The sequence below is a fragment of the Beta vulgaris genome, chromosome 6 (genome assembly GCF_026745355.1).
Source record: "Beta vulgaris subsp. vulgaris cultivar EL10 chromosome 6, EL10.2, whole genome shotgun sequence".
NCBI lineage: Eukaryota > Viridiplantae > Streptophyta > Magnoliopsida > Caryophyllales > Amaranthaceae > Beta > Beta vulgaris.
In genome coordinates this window covers 1,594,834-1,615,643 of record NC_079207.1, presented here as the reverse complement: position 1 = coordinate 1,615,643, position 20,810 = coordinate 1,594,834, and the positions used below count along the sequence as shown (strand labels likewise).

Below are 20,810 nucleotides of genomic sequence, written 5' to 3'. Positions count from 1 at the left end.
CTATAAAAAACAAAGTACCATTTTTTAAAGTAAAAAATCATTATATCCTGCTCAAAGAAAATTGGGTATATCAGAAATAATCAAAAGGTTACATTATTATCTGCGAAAAGCCAAAATGTTGCATTATTAGAAGCAATGATTTCTATATAAAATACACAAGAAATTTCTACGAGAAAAAACCTCAGCCGATAGAAAGTAGAAGATCAACCACGTGATATTATAAACTCAAGCAACCCATTTTATAAGTTGTTCCTCAAGCACCTCCAAAGAGGCAATTTCCCTCTCGAGTCTCGACTCTTTAGCTTCAATCCAAGAGGGAAATAAACCTAAATGAGCAATTTGCTGTTTAGTGAATTTCACTCTAAATCCAAATAGCCCGTACAGAATAAAATAATTGCAATTTCGGCATGATATTACACAATAATACTAAAATTGGCTTCATGTCAGGAAGTTATAGTACAGTGACGAACTTGCACGTTTACGTAAGAAGATCCTCTTCACATAGAAATTGCGACTTCATGATAAATGCTTGCATTGTATAATAAGTTCAACAGTTTCAAAATAAAAAGGGGGGAAAAAATATACCTCAGCTTCTTAAAAGAGAAGTTGCAACTAGCAAGCCTGTATAGTTGGTTGCTGAGCACAGCACCCTTACAAGTGGGCCAGCAGTGACCTAAAAGCAAAATGTAACCCTAACATGAAATTTCTTGCCTAAACTAGCCTATAGCTGGTTACTGTGTGCAAAATACTGAAACTTCGGAGTATGGTTAGCGTGATGACTGCAAATAAGTACCATAACTTGGGGCAGCCGGAGAATAAGGTACATTAGGCCTCACATCTTGAGGATAATAAGCTAATCTTTGATCATTTGGCTGAGTAGCATATAGAGGTTGTGCAGTGACTTGATAGCTATATGGACTTGGAACAGCAGGAATGTATCTCTCTGAAAGTCCGGAATATGCTGCCCTCTGCGGTGGGCCATGTCTCCCACGGCCAAAACCCCGACCTCGGGACCCTTGGAAACCTCCATCAGACCTTGGCCTTTTCTGCTGATGTTGCTGTTTACTGGTTTCAACTACCCTCTTTCTATCACCTTTGACAGATTTGTCTAGCTGGGCAACCCTTTTATGGAGTGGATCAAGAGGGTATGAAGCTTCGAGTTTATATTCTTCAACACACTGAATGACGGCCCTTAGTGCTTCAAGTTCTCGAGCATTAAAATTATTCTGAATATGACGTAATTCAGCAACAAAAGCAGATAACAAGGACTTTATAGATTCTACCCAAAAAAAAGGACTCTATATATCACCCCAATAAAAAAACTCAAGAAAAGTACATCTTTTAATTCTTTTTACTGGGAATGTGTTATAAATACCTGTAAGGCAACACTACCATTTCCTTGCGAGTTTCTCCTTAGGTCTTTCAGGTAGGCTTTCAAAAGAGGAACAGGAGGAAAAGCCTCGGAGAGCTCAAATGCATGAATGAAATGAACAGCATCAATTTGCCTCCCACTTTTAATCAATGTCTCAACTAAACCTGCAAAAGATTTTAAGGCTGAGTACAGGTACACTTCTGAGTTCTGAGGAGTAGCTAATTTGAAACATTTTAAAAATAAAATACGTGCCCTAATCTTACAAATCTAAGAAATTGGCTATGTTACTCGAGGGAATAAACCTATATATAACGTTGACACATTTTTCGTCCAATCTTCAGAAGTCAGCAGGACTATTAAAAGAATACCAACCTGGTATCTTTTGTGACAAATCAAGAGAGCGGCAGAGCTTAGTTGCCTGCCAGTGATGAGCAACTGCAAGAACATACTTGCAGAGTTCTTCTTCATCAAACTCAGAGGTAATCCTAAAAGTTGCAATCAGCTGCAAAAATCCCTCTGCTTCCAATGAATTTCCATTGGCAGCATTAATGCTGTCCCTAGTCACATTAGGTTTCCACTCATTGGCAATAGATTTTGCCTGCTGCTGCATTGCAGGGTTAAGAAAGCTATCTGTGGCACAGTCAGCCTTTGTCAAGAAGGCAGACAAGGCTTCCAAAAGGATTATACAAGACTGACGTATGTCATGGAGGGAAGCATCACTATTATCCCCTTCCTGGGTCAATTCTTTAGGAGGGAAGAATCCCTCCAGTGTATCAAGCACCAAACGGGCTGGTTCAGTCGCACTACCAAGTGCAACTGACAGCTGTTCCTTCCAAACAGAAGAAAGGTTTTTTAGGTTTCCCATGACAAATTTTAGAAGTCCTATAGATTCCATCTGCTCACAAAATTGTATCAGCTCTGCACGAGGATTAACCTCGTCAGCAAAACCTTCAACATTTTCTCCCAGTTCATGAGGGGATTTCTCTTCTTGGGTGTCAAGTGATGCATATTCATCAACAGACCTGCTTACCTTAATTCTATTGGCATCCACACCACAAGCTGACTCCACAGACTCTGGAATATTTGCCCTAGCTTCAGAGATGGCAGCCACAGCAGCATCTTTTAGTTCCTGCACCCTATCTAACAAATCTAGTTCCTTAGCCACAACTGCTGCCTCTCTCTCAGCAAGCAGCATGTGATTGTGAGATTCTCTCTGTGTAAAATCCTTCTCCTTGTCTTTAAGTTCTTCCAGTTTTTTCTTCATCATTGACTCCAAGTCACAGAAATGTGCTTCAACATCACTCCACGGTACCTGGATGCTAGGAGCAACCTTGCGAGTTTCCAGCTCGGTAAATGCCTCTTTAAGCTGCTCTAATAGAGATGAACTCAATTCAATGGAGGATGTCATTTCGATCTCAACAGCTTTTTCAGTATCATCCATTTCTGTCCGACTGTTCGCCAAGGCTGCAATATGTATTAATGCATATTAGCAAAAGATACATTTGAGGTTTTATAAATAAGAATGCTAAAACACATTCGTTCAGCAGATGTGACATCATAATACTAGAAGAAAAAAGGATTCCAGCAGAATGCCTATGTTATTCAGGCTATTCAGAACTATATAACTCATAACAAGTCAAACAGTATATAGCATGCATATCGATCTATGTTTTCTAATTACTCCTTCCGGTTTTTATTAGTTTATCCACTTTCCTTGTCGGGTTGTCCATGGGCGGATCTACTAAGTAACAAGGGGTAGCACATGCTACCCCTAAAAAAAAATGGCGGAAGAAAAAAAGAAAAAGAACTGATATATACAAAATCTTGCAATATGTGATTGAAGAATTCTACTAGCCGCAGTGGTAGGCTCGTTTTGTTAGAGTCCGAAGACAACGAGGTCTTAGGTTCGACTACCCACATCATTTTTTTTGTTCATTCTTTTTTTTTCCCCTTTTTTTTTTATTTGGTTAGTTATCTTATGTTACCCCTGATTGAAAATCCTGGCTCCGCCACTAGGGTTGTCCCTTACTAGTTTACCCACTTCTTCATTTTTTGTCTTTGGAATGGTCCCACAATTTGCTTATTATTATCTTTACCTTCTCACTCTACTTTTTCTGCCCCGCAACATTAATTTCAATACAATATGCCAATGAATTAATATTTTCTCTTTACTTCTATGACCGACATACCTATTTTTCCTAAAACTTTGTGCCCAAAGAAGTGGGTAAACTAATTAAAACCGGAGGGAGTATATTTCAAGGATCAAATGCAACAATCCACATCTATTTGAGTTGGATATGTGTCAGACACAGGTACGGCAAGGTACTGCGAAGAGTCAATGTAACAAAGCTAAATACAAAATCCCTCAAGGTCATGACATGGAATTTTGAGGATGTAATAAGTAATACAATTAGTATATATTAGAATTTACCCATTTCCATGAACCATAAAAAGATCGATGGACCAAATATCTTCTATATCAAGGGTTCCATCAAAGCCCCAAGCCCCCAGCTCATGCACAAAGAACACTCAGTCATTTACACACTCTACAACCAAAAAAGATTTATTTCACATATGATAGTAAAATATTCAACTCTTCAGATGCAGGAAGTCGCCACAAGCAGAATAGGGAGTGACAAACTAATTATTCAAACTTCCCAAGAGTGTTAGACTGCACAATGTGTCCCAGCATGGATACATTGAAATTTAACCTAGACTTTCTGCTAATCTTAAATGATTACACCCATCAACCATGTCTTACACAGGTACAGCAAAGTCAAGGGAACGATCTGAGTGACGCAAGTAAAATACTAGATCAAACAGTCTAATTTTAAATTCCATTGAACAATTCTTTCATATATCCCTGTCCCAATTCCCAAACCCCTAGTTCTCCACCAAAATAGATGCAACATATTGACTAACACCTTTTGCCAATATACAAACCACAAATATCTCTAATTACATATTAGTAAAGATCACAAAAAATTGATAGGCTGAAAATATACATTGAGATAAATCTAAAAACATCTTATATACTTACATCTTTTTAAATATAGTAGTAAAAAAATGGTCAAAGTGATGCATGTAGATTGTGGAAAAGTCAAAGTGTTGCATTTATTTTGGGAAAGAGGTAGTAGTCCATAACAGATGCAAAGACTTTACCAAAAGAGATACAATCACCTATGTGATTACAGTGGCATCTGTTCATCCAACTCCTTTCACAAAAAATTGGATTTTCCTTGTACATGAATAAAGGACTACAATTGTATCCGTAAATCAGATAAGGCCAAACTATAAACTCGGCATCTAAGGTGGTGAATACATAGTATTGCCAACATTTAATCAAAAGATTGGAGGTTCAACTTTATTTCAACTAAATGGTTATAGAACAACTATCAAAAGGCAAAACAGATATAACCATAAACTTTATAAGGGAAGTGAGGGAGATGAAAACCAAGGTTCATGACACACTTGCATTAAGCAACAGAGAAACCTACTCTGATGCATTATAACATACTTGACAAAGGTATTCATAATAACCATTCGAGATTCCCATTTTGCAAAGTGAACAAACAACTTACACATCCCCCTTCTCATCAAGGTTATGGATTAATCATACAACTTAGATCCACTTTCCCTTTTTTACAAAGAATATTGAGCTTGTGTATAAAGCCACATTGAGCTAAAAGAACTCTTTTAGTTCCAAACATGATAGTGACGACCATATTACGTGCTAGGTCAGAGAACTGGAGGTCAGCAACACATAGGTAAAAAGGATGCTCCGGTGACTTTTAAGTGTATAAAAACATTTCCGGCAAAATTTAGGGCAAATATTTGCCAGATATGTGATCATGGAGCACGTGCATTACAGCGACACGCTTTGTTCTTTTTCTTTAACTTCATTTTTCACTTTATACCCCACATTTTTCAAATTAAATTCGTAGAGTCAATCTGAATGTGAATAGGTGAGCCAATATCCTCCGATTATATTTTTTCTCTTTTCTTGTTTTGTTTGACTTCTCTCCCATTTATCTTGCATTTTCTTTATGAATGTTGCATTACAAGTAAAGTTTAGTGAAACTATAATACATAGAAAACTAATCATGCTTTTTAGCATTTGCAATTGTTTTGGAGAGGTATACTATGTCAAAAAAATTGTAAATATTTTATATTTTCTAGAAATAAATGATCATTGGAAGGAATCCAAAAACACAATACTAGGACAATTATCAGTCTTTATTCGGTTCAATTTCGCAATAGTGTAGTAACAAAAATTAAAAAGATCAATAATTTTACCAATTTTCACTTTGAATTATAAAGTTAAAGAACAAAAAAAAAAAAGCCACACAAGAAGTACATTACTATGATTTACCAATTAGGTAGCCATATGACGTGTAATTAGCCAAAAATAATAAAAAATATTTTCAAAAAGGGTGCTCTAGTACACGCTCACCATCTCCCCGCATTGACAAAAAATTTGGCCTAGATTACGCTTTCTTTACCAATATGTCGCTTGACAACGTTTTCTCCTTCCAATCTAGTTATTAAGAGTTTGACATTGACATTAAACTGCTATTATTAGAAGAAAAAAAAAAGGTCTACCATTCACATAAATCTGGCTTTCGCCAACTCTTTGCATCACAATAGATGGTCAAAAGGTGCTTTTGAAAGTTAAACCTAAAAGGAAGTGTGCACATAGTCTATACTCTATACCAATTACATGTGTCGATAGAGATTAAAAAGAAAACATTGGCAACTTGTGAATTGCTCAATATGAATTTGAGTAAAACCGGACATCGATAAAACACTTTCTAGACCAAGAAAATGCATACAAGCAGATGAGTGAACTTACATTCTACATATTTAGAGGCTTAGCGCAATAGTGTTTTACATCAAATCAGGATTTGACAGAGTCGAAGTATTAATCTATGAATATCATTACACTTGTTCCAACTTCCAACCTTAGTTTACGAAAATGTGCCTAGGCCCAAAGGTGAGACAGAGGGAACGCTTCAGAAAAGCTAAGAGAAGACTTAAACCACCTTTGGCAACGCGACAAGCAACGCCTTGGTGCTTTTTATGTAGAAATGCGAAAAAAAAGGATATTTATATTTAAAAATTAAAAGGTAACCCTCACTTAAGTGCAAATAAAGAAAAAACCTAAATCAAAAGCCCCAAAACCAAAGAAAAACCTCAATTTATGACTTGGGTAACAATCGCATATTGTTGGTCCCCAATTCTCCGATGATGACATATTCTTGGTCGAATGAATAGAGACCAGTTCTCTCTTTCCCTCTCTTGACTCTTTGATCTTTTTCGCTCGCTCTCTTTCACTTAAATATTCATTTCTTCTCTTTCTTTGTCTTCATCGTCTCAATCTATCACCTTTTTCTCTTCCTCTTTGATCTCTAATCTACATAAGCACTTTCTCCCTTTTTCCCCTATGACTTCTGTGTTGGTCTTTGCGTGCTTTCTACTATTTATTTACTCTCCCTTTATTCATTCTATTTCAGAGTTAGTAGGTAAGGTCCCCAAGCCCCTCAATCCCATGTGAGTTAGCAATATCCCCATCTCAAGAATCCCCAAAGGAATTCCAAGAATTCTTGTTATACGTTCGTTCCAACCATCAATGTTCCCTCCTCCCCCTCCTTTCTTTTATGGAAACATTATTATTAATCTAGAGGACGTGCGCCTTTTTGCAGAATCTACACACCTTTGCCTTGTGCCGAGGCTCCCTTAAGACACATTGTGCCTTTTAGAACTAAGGCACCAAAGTAGTACACATCCACCCATTTCACATATTATTATTAAACCAACCAAAAGAATCTCACTTCATCATTGTGAATGACGTGTGTTTAACAATATTCTTTGAGTTGGGTTCATCCATGTGTAGGTAGCTTTCCCAAGATTTAATGATTTATCATTTCATCCCTTCAAACTTATTATAACTTACCTCCCTACGTTGAATATATGTGATGTTAAACTCTAGGTCTACCTAAACATAAATGAACGATTAAGAATAATAATGTTCTAGAATAGTCTCTTAAACAATCTTCTTGTGTCCCATGTTACTTTATCCAACTTTTGTCATAATAGTCGTTTACAAAATCAACTTGTGTCCCATAATACTTTATCCAACTTTTGTTTTGGGGTTGTCCCAATTACTTTATGCATTTTTTTGGGCATAGGACCACTATCTTTAATCACGTATAAGAGTGCCCACTCTCTCAAATCACATCTATTTTTTCTCTCTCTCCTCAACATTATCATCTCCAATTATATATATTTCTTGCCTCCTCGATACATAAGTACACTTTATATCCAATCATGTTTATTTTTCTTGTCTTCTCAATATAAAACTAATCCTGCAATATTGTACCAAAAGCAAAAAGGTAAAGTAAATTGGATCGGATGAAGTTAAAACCTATTAAGCACCAATTTATCAAATCAGCAACCTGTCATTAAGGTTTTGGGAAGTTTGAGAGAATCAAGTCATGACTATGTGTTTAGTTAAAGAAGGATAGACGAAAGGTGCAGAAAAGTTCAAGGGATGAAACCTCAAAGCACATGGTACCAAGAAATCAAAGAGAAAAATATTAAGATGCATACATGAAGAAATTTAAAATGTTTTTATACTAGAGCCTAGAGTATATATCTTTCGGCACTCTATCTTGCTATTTTTGAAGAAATGGGAGGGTACATTGAGATGGTTAGAGTGTCTTTGGCTTAAAAACAATCCTAGATCCTACCTCCCATGTTCATTCTAAACATATGGATGCTGAGGCCGAAAGCAAAAACTACTACACTTACACTTGGAGAACAAAATGCCAAAATTATATCAACCAATGATACCTAACACGTCATAACCTCTCTCCTCTCCTTCTTGCAGGCAACTAAGGTTGGTATACATGGAAAATGAATTTAGGATCTTCAAGGTAAGGTAGATATGAGTAACGAGGGGGGTTGTTATCAGGTCTCTTTGTATGTATTGTTCGGAAAGAGGAGCAATGATTATTCCGGAACTAGAAGTAAAAATTTTGGTAGATATAGATCCCGTAAAAACATCGTTTGAGGAATGGCCAAAGGAGGGTTTGATACTCCATGATTTGTATTCAAGTGCGAACAATGCCAAACCAAATACTAATAACAGCATCACACTTCTAATATCCCAAGAAAATGCCCCCATAAAAAAAGGCTTCCCCTAGATCGGATGGGAAGGAAAGGTTTTATAGCTTTACAGTGGTGCATAAGATGATAAGTTAATCTCTAGAAATACATATCTCCCAAGAATTTCATGTCATCAATTACCTTCAAAGCTTAAATTCTACGAACAAGGATGGGGATTTTGTGCATTTGTTGAATCTAAGATTTACAAAATTCGCAAGTACTACTTCTTAGCAGACTAGCATACTCCAAATACTTCATAAGGTGACAATTAATGAATAATCCCATCAAAACATGCCAATACTTGTGAAACAATTGATTGACACGCAATATCATCAGCTTGTTTTGTTAGTTTACAATCATCAGAAAAATGTTACACCTCAAACATGCTCCCTCAGTTGTTTTTTCATTAGTGTACCCTTTTTTAACACTAAGGGTCCATTTGGTTTGATGGAAAACATTTTCCATCGAAAATGGTTTTTGATGGAAAATGCAAATGAATATTAGTTTTACCTTGTTTGTTTCTATAGAAAACTATTATGCTAAGAAGGGAAATGGAGATATCGGACATGATGCAGTGGAGGAAAATGGTTTCAAAGAATGTAAAAACTTAGGCTCCGTTTGGTTGGGCGTAAAATATTTTCAATGTAAAATGATTTTCATGAAAAATATTAAAAATGGGAAACACGATTCCAAAATTAGTTTTTCGTTGTTTGGTTCCATATAAGAAAAATGATGAAATGAAAGTGAAAGTAAGGAGGTAGGGAGAGGAGTGTACAAGAGAGATAAGGAAAAGAAATGAAAATAGTTTTCCTTTCATTTTGAAAGGAAAATAGTTTTCCATTATTAGGAGAGCAATCTTACTCCAAGATAAAATGGTTCTACACTCATTTGCAAACTAAACAATGTAAAATTGTATATAAAGGAAAACAGTTTTACGGAAAAATGTTTTACGCCCTATCAAACGGAGCCATAATTTTCCTTTCTAAATCCTTTGTCCAACCAAACAACCGAATAACAGTCCCTAAGCGAGGGCAGGAGGGGCGGCCGCCCTGAGCCAACAGGTCATTCGTTCCAGATATCCAACCACAACAGTTGAAAAATTGAACTGATGAAATAAACAAGAATGTTACAATCGCCTGAAAATATGCGCCATCTACAAATTCTAACATAAATTTTATTATCATTTGGTTCCATGAAACAAAAATGAATTAAGAAGTTATACCAGATTTTCGAATCATAAGTTTATAACATGTAAATTATTCTTAAATACATGAAATAACATATATGAGATGAAGAAAAGTAAGTTGAATTCAAGAAACAAACAATAACATCACATGAAGTAGATCTTAAAAATCGCAATTTCACCTAAAAAAATCGCAAAAAACAAGTAGATTCATCTATGGAACAAAGAAGAACCTGGAACGAGCTTCTGCAATTCGAGCCTCGGAATTTCCGTGTGAGTGAGAGAATTTCAGCTGGGAGGTCTCTTAGGTGCAGGTTGGGCACCAGCAACTGAAAAGTGCAAGGTTTTCGGCCTTGGGTTATGGTAGTTCAAGTTCAACTCTGTATCAAGCAAAGCAATGATGATACTGATAGTTTTAAGATTTTTTTACGCAAAAGGCCCTAAAATGTGAGACTCTAAAAATATTACTCTCTAAGAGAGTTTGTTCTTTTCGACATAAAATAACATAACTATAAATTAAATTGAAACTGATTAAAATTGAACTGAACTGAATTGAATTGGATCCAACTAATCGCAACTGAACTGAATTGAATTGGATCCAACTGATTGCAACTAAATTGAATTGAATTGAACTGAATTAAATTATAACTAATAAAAATGATAATTGGAGTTGCAGTGAACTAAATCGAATTAAACTGAACTGATTGCAACTGAACTGAATTGAATTGAAAATAAACTGGGTAAAACAATCCCTTAGACCTTGTTCTTGGACTTATTTACAATTAAGGATATTATTATTATTATTTAGAAAAAGAATTAAGGATAAGACCTGAATTTTTTTGATGTGATCTGATCTGAACTTTTTTTTATCTGATTTAATTTTTTCTGATCTGGACTAATCTGATGTGATCTAATATGTTTTTTTCTGATCTGATCTAAACTTTTATGATCTAATTAAATATGAAATAAGTACGAAAACGCTAAAATAAGTTGAAAAGAACATAGCCTTTGTATACTAGTGCAGATAGCTGACATCCAACCGAATAGTGCCCCTCAAAGACTTATAGTCCAGCTATTGCGCCAAACTTGATGCTTATTTTTAAGGGTATTTTGTCAAAGACAACCTTTTAAATACAACTTTTTACGAAAGACAACCTTTTTAAATTTTTTGGGCAACTTCAGACCTTAATTAATTTTTTTTGTCAAAAACAACCTTGACCAGAAATTCGACATTGGCTCACCGGAATCCGGCATTGACTCACCAGACATACTTTCTTCATCCCAAATTCCCTCATTTCCCTCCTTTTACCCCGTTTTAGTCATCTCACCAGAGTCACCACCACTCACCTCACAACTCTCCATTTTCAGTTCTTCTTTCCTTAATAGATCGTCGGAATTAGCTCTTGAATCCACCGGAAAAACATAGCCCAAACAAGCCTCAAGGATCCTCTTTCTCCTCTGTTTTGGGCTACTGCCCACAACACCACCACCGCTTGCCACCTTGCAAAGTAATGTGAGCCACCTGATTATTGTTATTACTAACATAATAAAACATTAGTTTATTACTCTGTGACCTTTTTTCACATCATTATTAATTAGTACTTCTTCAATTCTAAAAGATGTAAATAGTTATTGAACCATGTAGTTTAAGGTAATAAATTGTAGGATATATAGTATATTACAATGCAGTCGAATTCAAATTGTTTGGATCATTAAAGAAAACAACCATACTCAGAAGTCAGAACTCAGAAACAACATTGGTTATTGTAGAAATCACACAGTAAATCGATTGAAAATAATATCAAAATCCAACAACAACAAAGGAAGAGCAAATGAGATATGATTCATGTTAATGTATATCAGACTTAAAGCAAAAGAAAAGCTCGGAATCTGTAAAATTAAAGCTAAGCATGTGCATATTTGATAAACAACTTTCACAAATATACAGTGTTCTCTACTGGTTGGCAAGATGGTTATGCACTTGCTGCAAGCCTTGCAGTACATTATTTCATTCTATACTTCATCTTACTCAAACACTACTTGTATTACAAATTTGCTGAAAAACAGAAGACCCACTAAATAAGCTCCCAATCAATGTTCAACTAATAAGGGAGCACATCAACCACTGTCAGGTGATACAATTTGTTCTAATATATATGGCACAGAAAAATACAGCAGGCCACTTCCTTAAATTTGTACAAAACTGGCCCTCGAATAATAATTAAGGTGCAAATCTAGGAAGAAAATTTAGCCAAACTCGATCCGGACACAGGTATGAAACACGAGTTAAGAGCAGCGGAATGCAGTTAAATCTTAAAGAAGAACGTTAGAGCTGGGCAATGTAGTTAGTTTACTATGGTTGCAACACTCTTGGACTTACTGGAGCGAAACCAGGATGAGAAGGTGAGACCCCTCCAAATCAGATATATGATAAATGCTATATATGCCACAGTGACAGCACATATAACAGAGCCAAACAACCACCCTGTTGCCTCCTCGGATAAAAAATCGACTATTAGATATCCATTGATCACAATCACCAGAGCTGCTACAAGCCAAGCCAGTGTCTGTAAACAGAAAAAACAAATGGAAATCTACATGATTAGCCTTTATACAAAAGAGTCTGAGTTGAACTTTGACAATTAGTTACTCTCACTACACATTGATGAATTCATAAGATAATGATATTATGGAAGTATATTTGGATAGATTTCATGGTATTATTTTTATTTGTCATTATATAAAAGAAATTAGTCGTCAAAGCAAAAAGTAATTTATGGGGCAAGACTCAAGAGTGTGGTGAAAAACTTATGTTGGACAATGGTGCAATTGGAAACAAACTTGAACCTTGTAGATACTCAAATACTAAGTATAAGTGTATAACTAAGCTGCTGGTAGACAGAGCAAGCGCAGTGGCTGAATTAAACAGATAAGCAGACTGCAGTCTGCATATGATATACATAAACCAAAAATTCCAGCTAACAATCAGAATATGCTAAGTTGAGCATACCTTGAGAACAGGGCCAATTTTGAAAACACCCATGAGCTCTTCCTTGGAAACCAAGTAAAGTAGTGGAATGACGGCAAAAGGTATCTGGATAGACTGCAGCACATTTAGCCATTCATTTAGGACATCGAGCATATCATCGGACCTATCAAAGATAAGAGCAACAATGATAGTTGGGATAATTGCACAACTTCGGGTGATCAATGCCCTTATCCATTTCTTTAGCCGAAGATTTAAAAAACCGCCCATAATGAACTGTCCGGCATAAGTACCAGTTAAGGTGCTGCTTTGGCCAGCTGCCAACAAACCAATAGCCCATATATATAGTATGGGGAACATCCCTCCCCCATACTTATTCTGTAGATAATAGCCAGCATTTGAGAGACCTATAGACTCTGCCTCTGGCGTGCCATAGAATGACTTAGCAAAAACAGCCGTGACAAATAGGTTAATGATGAATGAGATAACTAAGGCAAAAGTTGACTCAATTGAATTGTAATTGAGAGCCTCTTGAACCCGCCCCCTTTTGCTGTGATCAAAATCTCTTGATTGTACCAAGGCAGAATGCAAAAACACATTGTGAGGCATGATTATGCAGCCTACAACACCTACAGCTTGCTGTATAGTTTTTGAGCTTAGTTTTGGAACCACAATACCTGTGAAATATGAGAGCATTTTACATCACATTTGGTGAAAAAATGGAAAATATTTCCATCAAACACAAACAATAGTTTCAAAAGACAGAAAGTTGGAAGGAAATCTGCTCACCAACGAGAAGATCCGAACCATCAGGCTTTGTATCACCAAACATCCAAGCAAACGAGATAGCCATTGTCCCGATAAGGAAAGCGAAAACAGCTTCAAGTTTTCTCACACCATAGTTTTCAAGAAATAAAAACAGGAAACTACAGCAACAACAGAGAGTCAGAAACCCTTTTTAACATCTCACATCATAGTAAGCAATACAATTACTAGATTGAGCATGAAGGAGCTACAGGCAATAAACCCTTTAAGACACTAAGTGGAGGCTGACAGGACACATAGATTCTTTGCTAAATGCTAATTGTCTAAGTGCTTGTTTGCTTGACATAAAAATAAAAACCAAAAACATGGGAGGTGAAAGTTCAACGAAGTTGAAAAATTGGGAGTTGTTTAGTTCACAACAGCACAATAAGCTTAAAGAAAGTCGCTTACCTAGTCTCGCCAGATAAGTAAGACACATACGGAAAATTTTACTATCCTTAATCAACCAAACAACTTTTTCAACTCCCTAAAATTTTTTTTACTAAATAGGTAAAAACAACTTCCTAAGTGTCAACCAAACGATCACTAAGTCGAGAAAGGCTTGGTAACCAACTGTTTGAGTCCAAAAAAGATTCAAACACCCAAAAAAAACACAATGGTACCATTATAACCTGACATTGGTATCAAATTGTTATTAGGACTGGTACCAAGGTATCAATATTTTTGGAGAATGGTACTATTATAACCTAGCATTGGTACCAAGCAAATCCTTGCCACACGCGCGTGAAATCTTCCAACGCATAAAATGACCAAATTACCCCCATTTGAGTCCCCTAAGAGACTCAAACAGTTGGACGCCTAGACAAGCTCCCACTAAGTCTAAGTGTCTAAGTCCACTACGATGACAAAGATGATTTCTCGTACACATTCCAACAATTGGCCAAGCCGCCCAAGCCATACCAAAAAAATTCAGAAGTCAGACCTACCTGTGTCATCTGTTGTTGGGCTTTACTATTATAACTGAACTTCAAATAACAGCTTCTGAGAAATAGTATACTGTTCACCAAACAGTCAAACTAAACTAGCCTACTAGTTGTAAAGCATGTAAAAGCAATTACAGACAAATGAAGCTAGTATTTTATTTTAATCTAGTTCAAGAAAAAAAAAAAAGCAAAAGCAGCAAATAAAGTAAGAAGTTCACTAATAAAGTATAGTACTTGACTAATCCAAGATGCAAACTTTCACTTGACGACAATATTCCCATTTTATCACACATATCTCTATTCTATATTGCACGAAGGAGGATTTGGCGTCCACCCTCTTTTACAATTATACTTTCAACTATAAAACAATTACAATTTCTGCCATTTATTGCTTGACACTGAACTTTTTGAACAATTTTTCCCTACCTGTTATTAGACTTGAGCTTTCTATTTGCTTTTGAAAGCTATTGCGTGCATATAAGGCTAGTATAATGAATAAATAATTGAAAACAGGGTTCAATTAATTACTCCCTTGTCTCAAAATATAATTCCCATTAATCGTAACATTTTGATGGAATTAACAAAGGAAAAAACAAAATTCAAGAACGCAAATAAATGATGAATACAATTTTTCTAGACAAATTACGGAAACATGTAGAAATGAAAATATGAACTATATATTGCGACACTCAAAATGGAAATGGGAACTATATTTTGGGACGGAGACAGTATCATTTATGTCTGCTTAAGAACAATTAGCTTAAGAAAAATGATAAAAAAAATTACCAGTCAGAGGCAGTAATGAGAACACCACACCAAAGGGGTAAAAACCCATGGCTTAAAATCTTAAGAGCAATAGCACTACCAATAACTTCTTGAATATCTGACCCAATTAAGGCGACTTCTGCCATGATCCATAAAAGATACCTGGCCCAATTAGGGTATTCATCGCGACAAAGTTCAGCCAAGTGTCGGCCCGTAACAACACCAAGACGGGCCGAAAGGAGTTGGATCAGAAGGCCCATAGCAGTGGCCCAAAAGAGAAGCCATAAAAGAGAGTAACCCGCTATAGCACCGGCTTGTAAATCACCTTCTAAGTTACCTGGGTCTAAAAATGCTATGCTCATTAGAAACCCTGGTCCTGTGAATAACCAGAGTTTCTTCCATGAAAACGACGGCGTTTTTGAGTCGTCAAATGCGGCGTCGTTTTCGTTGATTCCTATAACGTGGACTTTTTCGGATGGGTCGAAATCAGCGTCTTCTTCGGCTACTTCGGTGGTTGTGGTGGCGGTGGTGGTGGTGGTGGTGAGTAGTGGTTCATGTGGGTCTGCCATAATTTTGGGGGGAGTTAAGAATAAGACTTAAGAGTTAGAGATAGAGAGAGAAAGGTAGTTGAGTTTTAGTCTTTTAAGAGGGAAGAGAATAAAGAGAGATAAAGTCGAATATATAGATGCCGGAACATAAAATGTAACTAACAATGTCTGGTACCAACAAAATAGTGAAATACTACTAATCAATTATAAAAACCACCAAAGTTTGCTGATTTCATTTTTCTTTTTATTTGAGGGGATAAATACTTGGTATTTAATGTACAGTTTCGCACACCTTCATAGACTGGTAATCTAACTGCTAACAAGATCTTGATTCAGATTTGGGTGTAAATTTCCAGTTTTCAGTCTCTAAAAGTTTTTTTTATAGATTGGGATTCTCCTTCTTACCTTCAATTCATGAGGGGTAATAGAGGTGATTATGGGTCGGGCCGCGGCCAAAAATTATGCCCATTGGTCGGGCAAGGCCTAAATTTGGGCCGAATTTTTTGTGTCCAAAGCCCGCTATTTCGGGCCTGCAATAGCGGGCTTTGCGGGCCAAAACGGGCCGAGCCAAAAAATAGACTAAAAAGTCGTTTTTGGTAAGCTCAAAGTCAAAAAAATACGGTCGGGCCGGATCAGGTCGCGGGCCGAAAAATTCTGCCCAAAACCCGACCCAAAAACGGGCAGGGCCTAAATGATCCGCTATAAGGGCTAATACTACTTGGACTAGTTAATTACTGAATCAAAAAAAAAAAATTAGATTTGGATTTGAATAGCTACCAATCTATTATAGATGGGTTGAGACTTGAGAGTAGGGATGACAACTCAATCCGGATCGACCTTAGTCCACTCCGATCAAAAGAAAAAAAATTCCGAGTCGACTCAGACAAAAAATAATCGGACTTCGAGTCCGTTTAAAAAGTCTGACTCCGTGTCGGGGGAGGGTCGAAATCGGATCTCATAAAATAATTCGACTCCGACTTTGAGTCGATCAATCCTTTTTTCTTATTTATGTTAATGTATTATTTATGTATAACATGACTTCGACGTTCAGCCAATTGTATTATATATGATTTTCTCATTGAAGAAATGATTGTTAAAAATAATAGTAATGTTTAGATTATTTGTACTATATAAGATTTCCATCTGATTATTAGAATACATTGTAAAGATTAGATTATTGTATTATACAAGACTATTCTATTATAAAAAATGGGGAGAAAAACAAATCGGATCGGGTTCAGAGTCGGATGTTCGAATTTTGAGTCATATCAGATTCAAAGTCGGGTGTTCGGATTTCAAATCGGGTCGAATTCGGATGTCAGACTCATATTTAAAATCCGACTTCTTGTAGGATCAGAGTCGGACTATGCATAATCTAGTCCAAATCCGACCTGTTACCATCCCCAATTGAGAGACCGGGAATGTGATATCAAGTATTTCTTTGATTAGTACCCAAAAAAAACTTATATAAAAAAAAACCAATACCAAATTCTTATATGTGTCATTTTGTAGCTTTGGGCTTTAAGTATACCAATTCCAAGATGCTTATGTTGGTAACAATATAATATAACTTATATACACTAATTAATTGTCCTCTATTTTAAAGTTGATGTTTTATTTTAACTTATGGATGTTCTTGTAAAAAAAAAATTACGAATTTATCGGCTTTTGACTTGCACCACACAATAGCCGAGACCCTAGTCGTCTCCTCTCTCCCTCTCCAATTCTCTATCTAGGATTTTTAATTTTTTTGGCCTCCTTAGCTGAAAATAATCTATTAGGGCATGTTCTCTTCGGCATAAAACAGCTGAACTGAACTGAACTGAATTGAACTGAACTGAATTGAACTGAACTGATCTGAACTGAACTGAATTGAACTGAACTGAAATGAATAGTGATATGTGAGAGTAAAGGTATTGTCAAGAGCTGAACTGAACTGGTCTGAACTGATCTGAACTGAACTGAATTGAACTGAACTGAATTGAACTGAATTGAATTGAACTGAACTGAACTGAAAATAAGCTGGGGAGAACAGGCCCTAATTTCTTTAGAAATTAGACTATTTTCTACCCTTTTTCCTTATATTTTAGTATTATTGGCTTATTTATTACTTTCTTTTGTTCAGCTCTCTTCATCTGTGAGAGTTTGTGTCCCCCTTCTTGGTGGTTGCTTCTCATTTTTGTATGAGTTTTCTTATTTTCACGGTGTTAATACATTGGAAGATGTTATGGATCCATGAGGGTTTAGGTTTTTTCATCAATTCGTCTGGGAACAATTATATCAAAGAATCAGATTGTGAAGGTCTCTACTTGGAAAGAGGCAAATACATCGAAGTAAGCTGCTCTGTCTGCTTGCGTCAAGCTTGAAGCGGTGGAGTTGGAGTTGTGCTCGAGTATACTTAAAATTAATTGATTCCATTGTGAAAATTATTGCAATTTGCTAAATTTGTATTTTTTAGATCTTAATCATCATTGTATGCGCCGTTTGACTTATTATTAACGATCATTGTCTTCTCCGAAAAAAAATAACTTATGAATTTACCAATGCATAGCGTTGAATATTAATACTTCCTCCTTTTTTTCTTTTTTGAGAAATAAATCCTTTCAATCTCTCACTTATCACACGGGTCCCCATTTTTCTTTCTCTCTATCTCTCTCTTGCCAGGCAAGATATTATTTTGGAGTCCGTTTAGAAAGTATACCATCTATTCTAAAACGGAGGAAGTATCTCTAATTAAACGTTACTAAAAATTAAAAGAAGTTTGATGTTTTAAAAATATTCACCGAGATGAAATCAACGTCTTGTATATGCAACATTAGATTTTATAAATAAAATAAGGTCAAAGTGAAACATCTATTTCATAGGTGTCAGAAAAAAAATTACGAAATGAACAAGAGTCACAAGATGAACAATTCTTCTAGGCGTGGATCACTTTCCCAAAAGTAATATTCCGACCCTATTCGTAAAGCACGGGTATCACGGAATTCACCTTCGAGATACAAAGAAGAAAAACAATAGTGGTCACGCTTACTATGAACACTATCAAATTGAAAATGAATTTGTGAGTATTTGTGAAGATGAAGAACTTGTTAAATTTCCTTTCAAGTTTTTTATGCAAAATAGAGAGAATTATATTTCTCATCATCTTTCATCATATGAGAGGGCTCATATTTATATCAATGCTACACTATTTCAGAAAACTGAATCGCCACATTTGACAAACCGTCAAAACCGTGAAATCACGCATAGAGCAGCGGAAAAACAGAAGGATATCGCGAGTCGCGATAATCATCGCGAATCGCGACGAAGCCCAGTCGCGAGGTGCGACCACCCTCGCGAGTCGCGAGAAGCTTCTGCCCTGCTTCGTCCTTTCCAGCACTGTCGCGAGGTGCGACGTAGGTCGCGAGTCGCGACCAGCCACTGTCTTCCTTGTGTTTGTGCGATAAACTACAGCACTACGATGCTTGAGTACTAGGCTTGCGAGGCTTCACACAAACATTGCTCTTCTTCATTCTATATAGCATTGAACAAACATATATCATTTGAGTAATAACACCATTACCAATTACTCAAACAATATATCATGAAATTAACTAACTTCTTCATACTCTAAATTTCCAACAATAGGACTGATCAATATCGATTTGACCCGTCCCCAAAATTACTTGGTTTTTAGGCAAGAAATTTTCGCTCGTCATTCGAGTCTGATCCGACCTGATTCTTAAGCAAATTAAAAAAGATAGACCACAAATAATATGAATCTGAAAATTTTGACTAGTTTTAGCTCTGTCTAAAATAACGAGTTTAGCGCAAAGTTGGCCCAAAACACGCCACTTTTTTTTTTTTTTGGTCCAAAGCAAAGTACTCCTCAACCTATAATCACCTCTACTGTATAAAAACACATGGGATATCTACCCGATAGAGGCAAATAAGATCGGAGAGGGGTGGGGTGTGATTTTGTAGTAAAAATGTACTTGGTCCTTGTGTGAGACTTTTAATTTGTTTTGTTCTTTTGACAACGGCTGCGGTAAAGGAAGTAGATTACTCTACGTTACTACTTTACTAGCTGTGCTTATCACGAATTCTCCATCTCATAAGAAAATATTGTCATAATGTCCTCATCATATGTGGCATGTAAATTGCATATTAGAAGGGGATAATAATTTCAAATACGGTTTGGGTTGCGGATAATCTTGTTATTTAGATCATAATAAATTCCTATGAGATTTTCTTATAATTTATTTCACAGCTAAAATCAAGTTTATACAAGCCACATATGTTTCTGTGTTGAGGAGATGAGAAGAATTGAGATAAAGATAACAACGTTAAATTAAGTCAACGACTCAACATAATAACATATGTTCAAATTATTTTCTCATATTTTTAACATATTGAGATTTATGGTAGAGTACCTATCAAATATCGAGTATGGTGAAGTATATCTTTCAGTATAGTAGTCACTAGTCAGTAGACCCCTCAAGGTAAGGAAAGGTGAGAATTAAATTTCATACTCATCTAATGTTTTGTAAAAGTTTAAATATATTTCCTCATTCCAAAAATAGCATGAAAATTTTGCATTTTCATTTGTTTTAAATTAGTTTGAATACTTTCATTTAAAAGAAATAGTCTTACTATTATTATACGTTCTCCTTCTTTTTACTTACAATGTTTCGCCTTTTACGCATGTCTATGGTTTCGATCATTAATATCTCTAATTATATTATTTGCGAAGTTTCAAAAAAAAAATTAAAATCTTGTAAATATGTTGAGATAAATCCATTAACACCTCACATGCTAAAATTTATTGTATATTTTGTTCATAAATTTCCGGTCAAAATAAGAACATAAATAGTTTAAAGCCAAAAGTTGCAAGTAAAATATGGAAGTATTAATTTTTTTTAATTATACGCTCCTTTTTCCTACACTGTATCTCTATTTACCAATAAATTAAGTTGAGCATGTACACTAATATCGTATTAAGAACTATTGGGTCTAATGTTATGACTCCCTATCTCTCACATGTGAGATCAAGGTTCAAATC

General features: G+C 35.8%; 2 protein-coding genes across 3 annotated transcripts; both read right to left on the bottom strand.

Moving 5' to 3' along the window:
• Nucleotides 1-496: 496 nt before the first annotated feature.
• Nucleotides 497-10,159, bottom strand: LOC104894901 (FRIGIDA-like protein 3). 2 transcript variants are annotated; one of them, XM_048646252.2, is made up of 5 exons: nt 9,956-10,159; nt 3,804-3,918; nt 1,745-2,836; nt 1,376-1,536; nt 497-1,226 (listed from the first exon to the last, which is right to left on the bottom strand). In XM_048646252.2, the coding sequence occupies exons 2-5, from the start codon at nt 3,811-3,813 to the stop codon at nt 768-770; spliced, it is 1,722 nt and encodes a 573-aa protein (XP_048502209.1). In that variant the 5' UTR covers nt 3,814-3,918; nt 9,956-10,159; the 3' UTR covers nt 497-767. The 2 variants fall into 2 exon arrangements, with proteins under 2 accessions (XP_048502209.1, XP_010679566.1); XM_010681264.4 differs by lacking the exon at nt 3,804-3,918 and having other exon boundaries at nt 9,956-10,158.
• A 1,454-nt stretch (nt 10,160-11,613) lies between these two features.
• On the bottom strand, nt 11,614-15,914 carry LOC104894900 (metal transporter Nramp3.2). The gene is made up of 4 exons (XM_010681263.4): nt 15,243-15,914; nt 13,498-13,634; nt 12,733-13,385; nt 11,614-12,289 (listed from the first exon to the last, which is right to left on the bottom strand). The coding sequence occupies exons 1-4, from the start codon at nt 15,788-15,790 to the stop codon at nt 12,068-12,070; spliced, it is 1,560 nt and encodes a 519-aa protein (XP_010679565.2). The 5' UTR covers nt 15,791-15,914; the 3' UTR covers nt 11,614-12,067.
• Nucleotides 15,915-20,810: the final 4,896 nt, after the last annotated feature.

Excerpts from the sequence above, each read along its gene's own strand:
- LOC104894901 (XM_048646252.2), bottom strand. Across the intron at positions 1,537-1,744 it reads TTTGTCACAAAAGATACCAG|GTTTAGTTGAGACATTGATT; the intron begins GTTGGTATTCTT and ends AATCTTTTGCAG. Across the intron at positions 1,227-1,375 it reads ATGGTAGTGTTGCCTTACAG|AATAATTTTAATGCTCGAGA; the intron begins GTATTTATAACA and ends CGTCATATTCAG.
- LOC104894900 (XM_010681263.4), bottom strand. The coding sequence starts at position 15,790 with ATGGCAGACCCACATGAACCACTACTCACCACCACCACCACCACCGCC. Across the intron at positions 13,386-13,497 it reads TGGTTCGGATCTTCTCGTTG|GTATTGTGGTTCCAAAACTA; the intron begins GTGAGCAGATTT and ends CATATTTCACAG. Across the intron at positions 12,290-12,732 it reads AAATTGGCCCTGTTCTCAAG|ACACTGGCTTGGCTTGTAGC; the intron begins GTATGCTCAACT and ends TTCTGTTTACAG.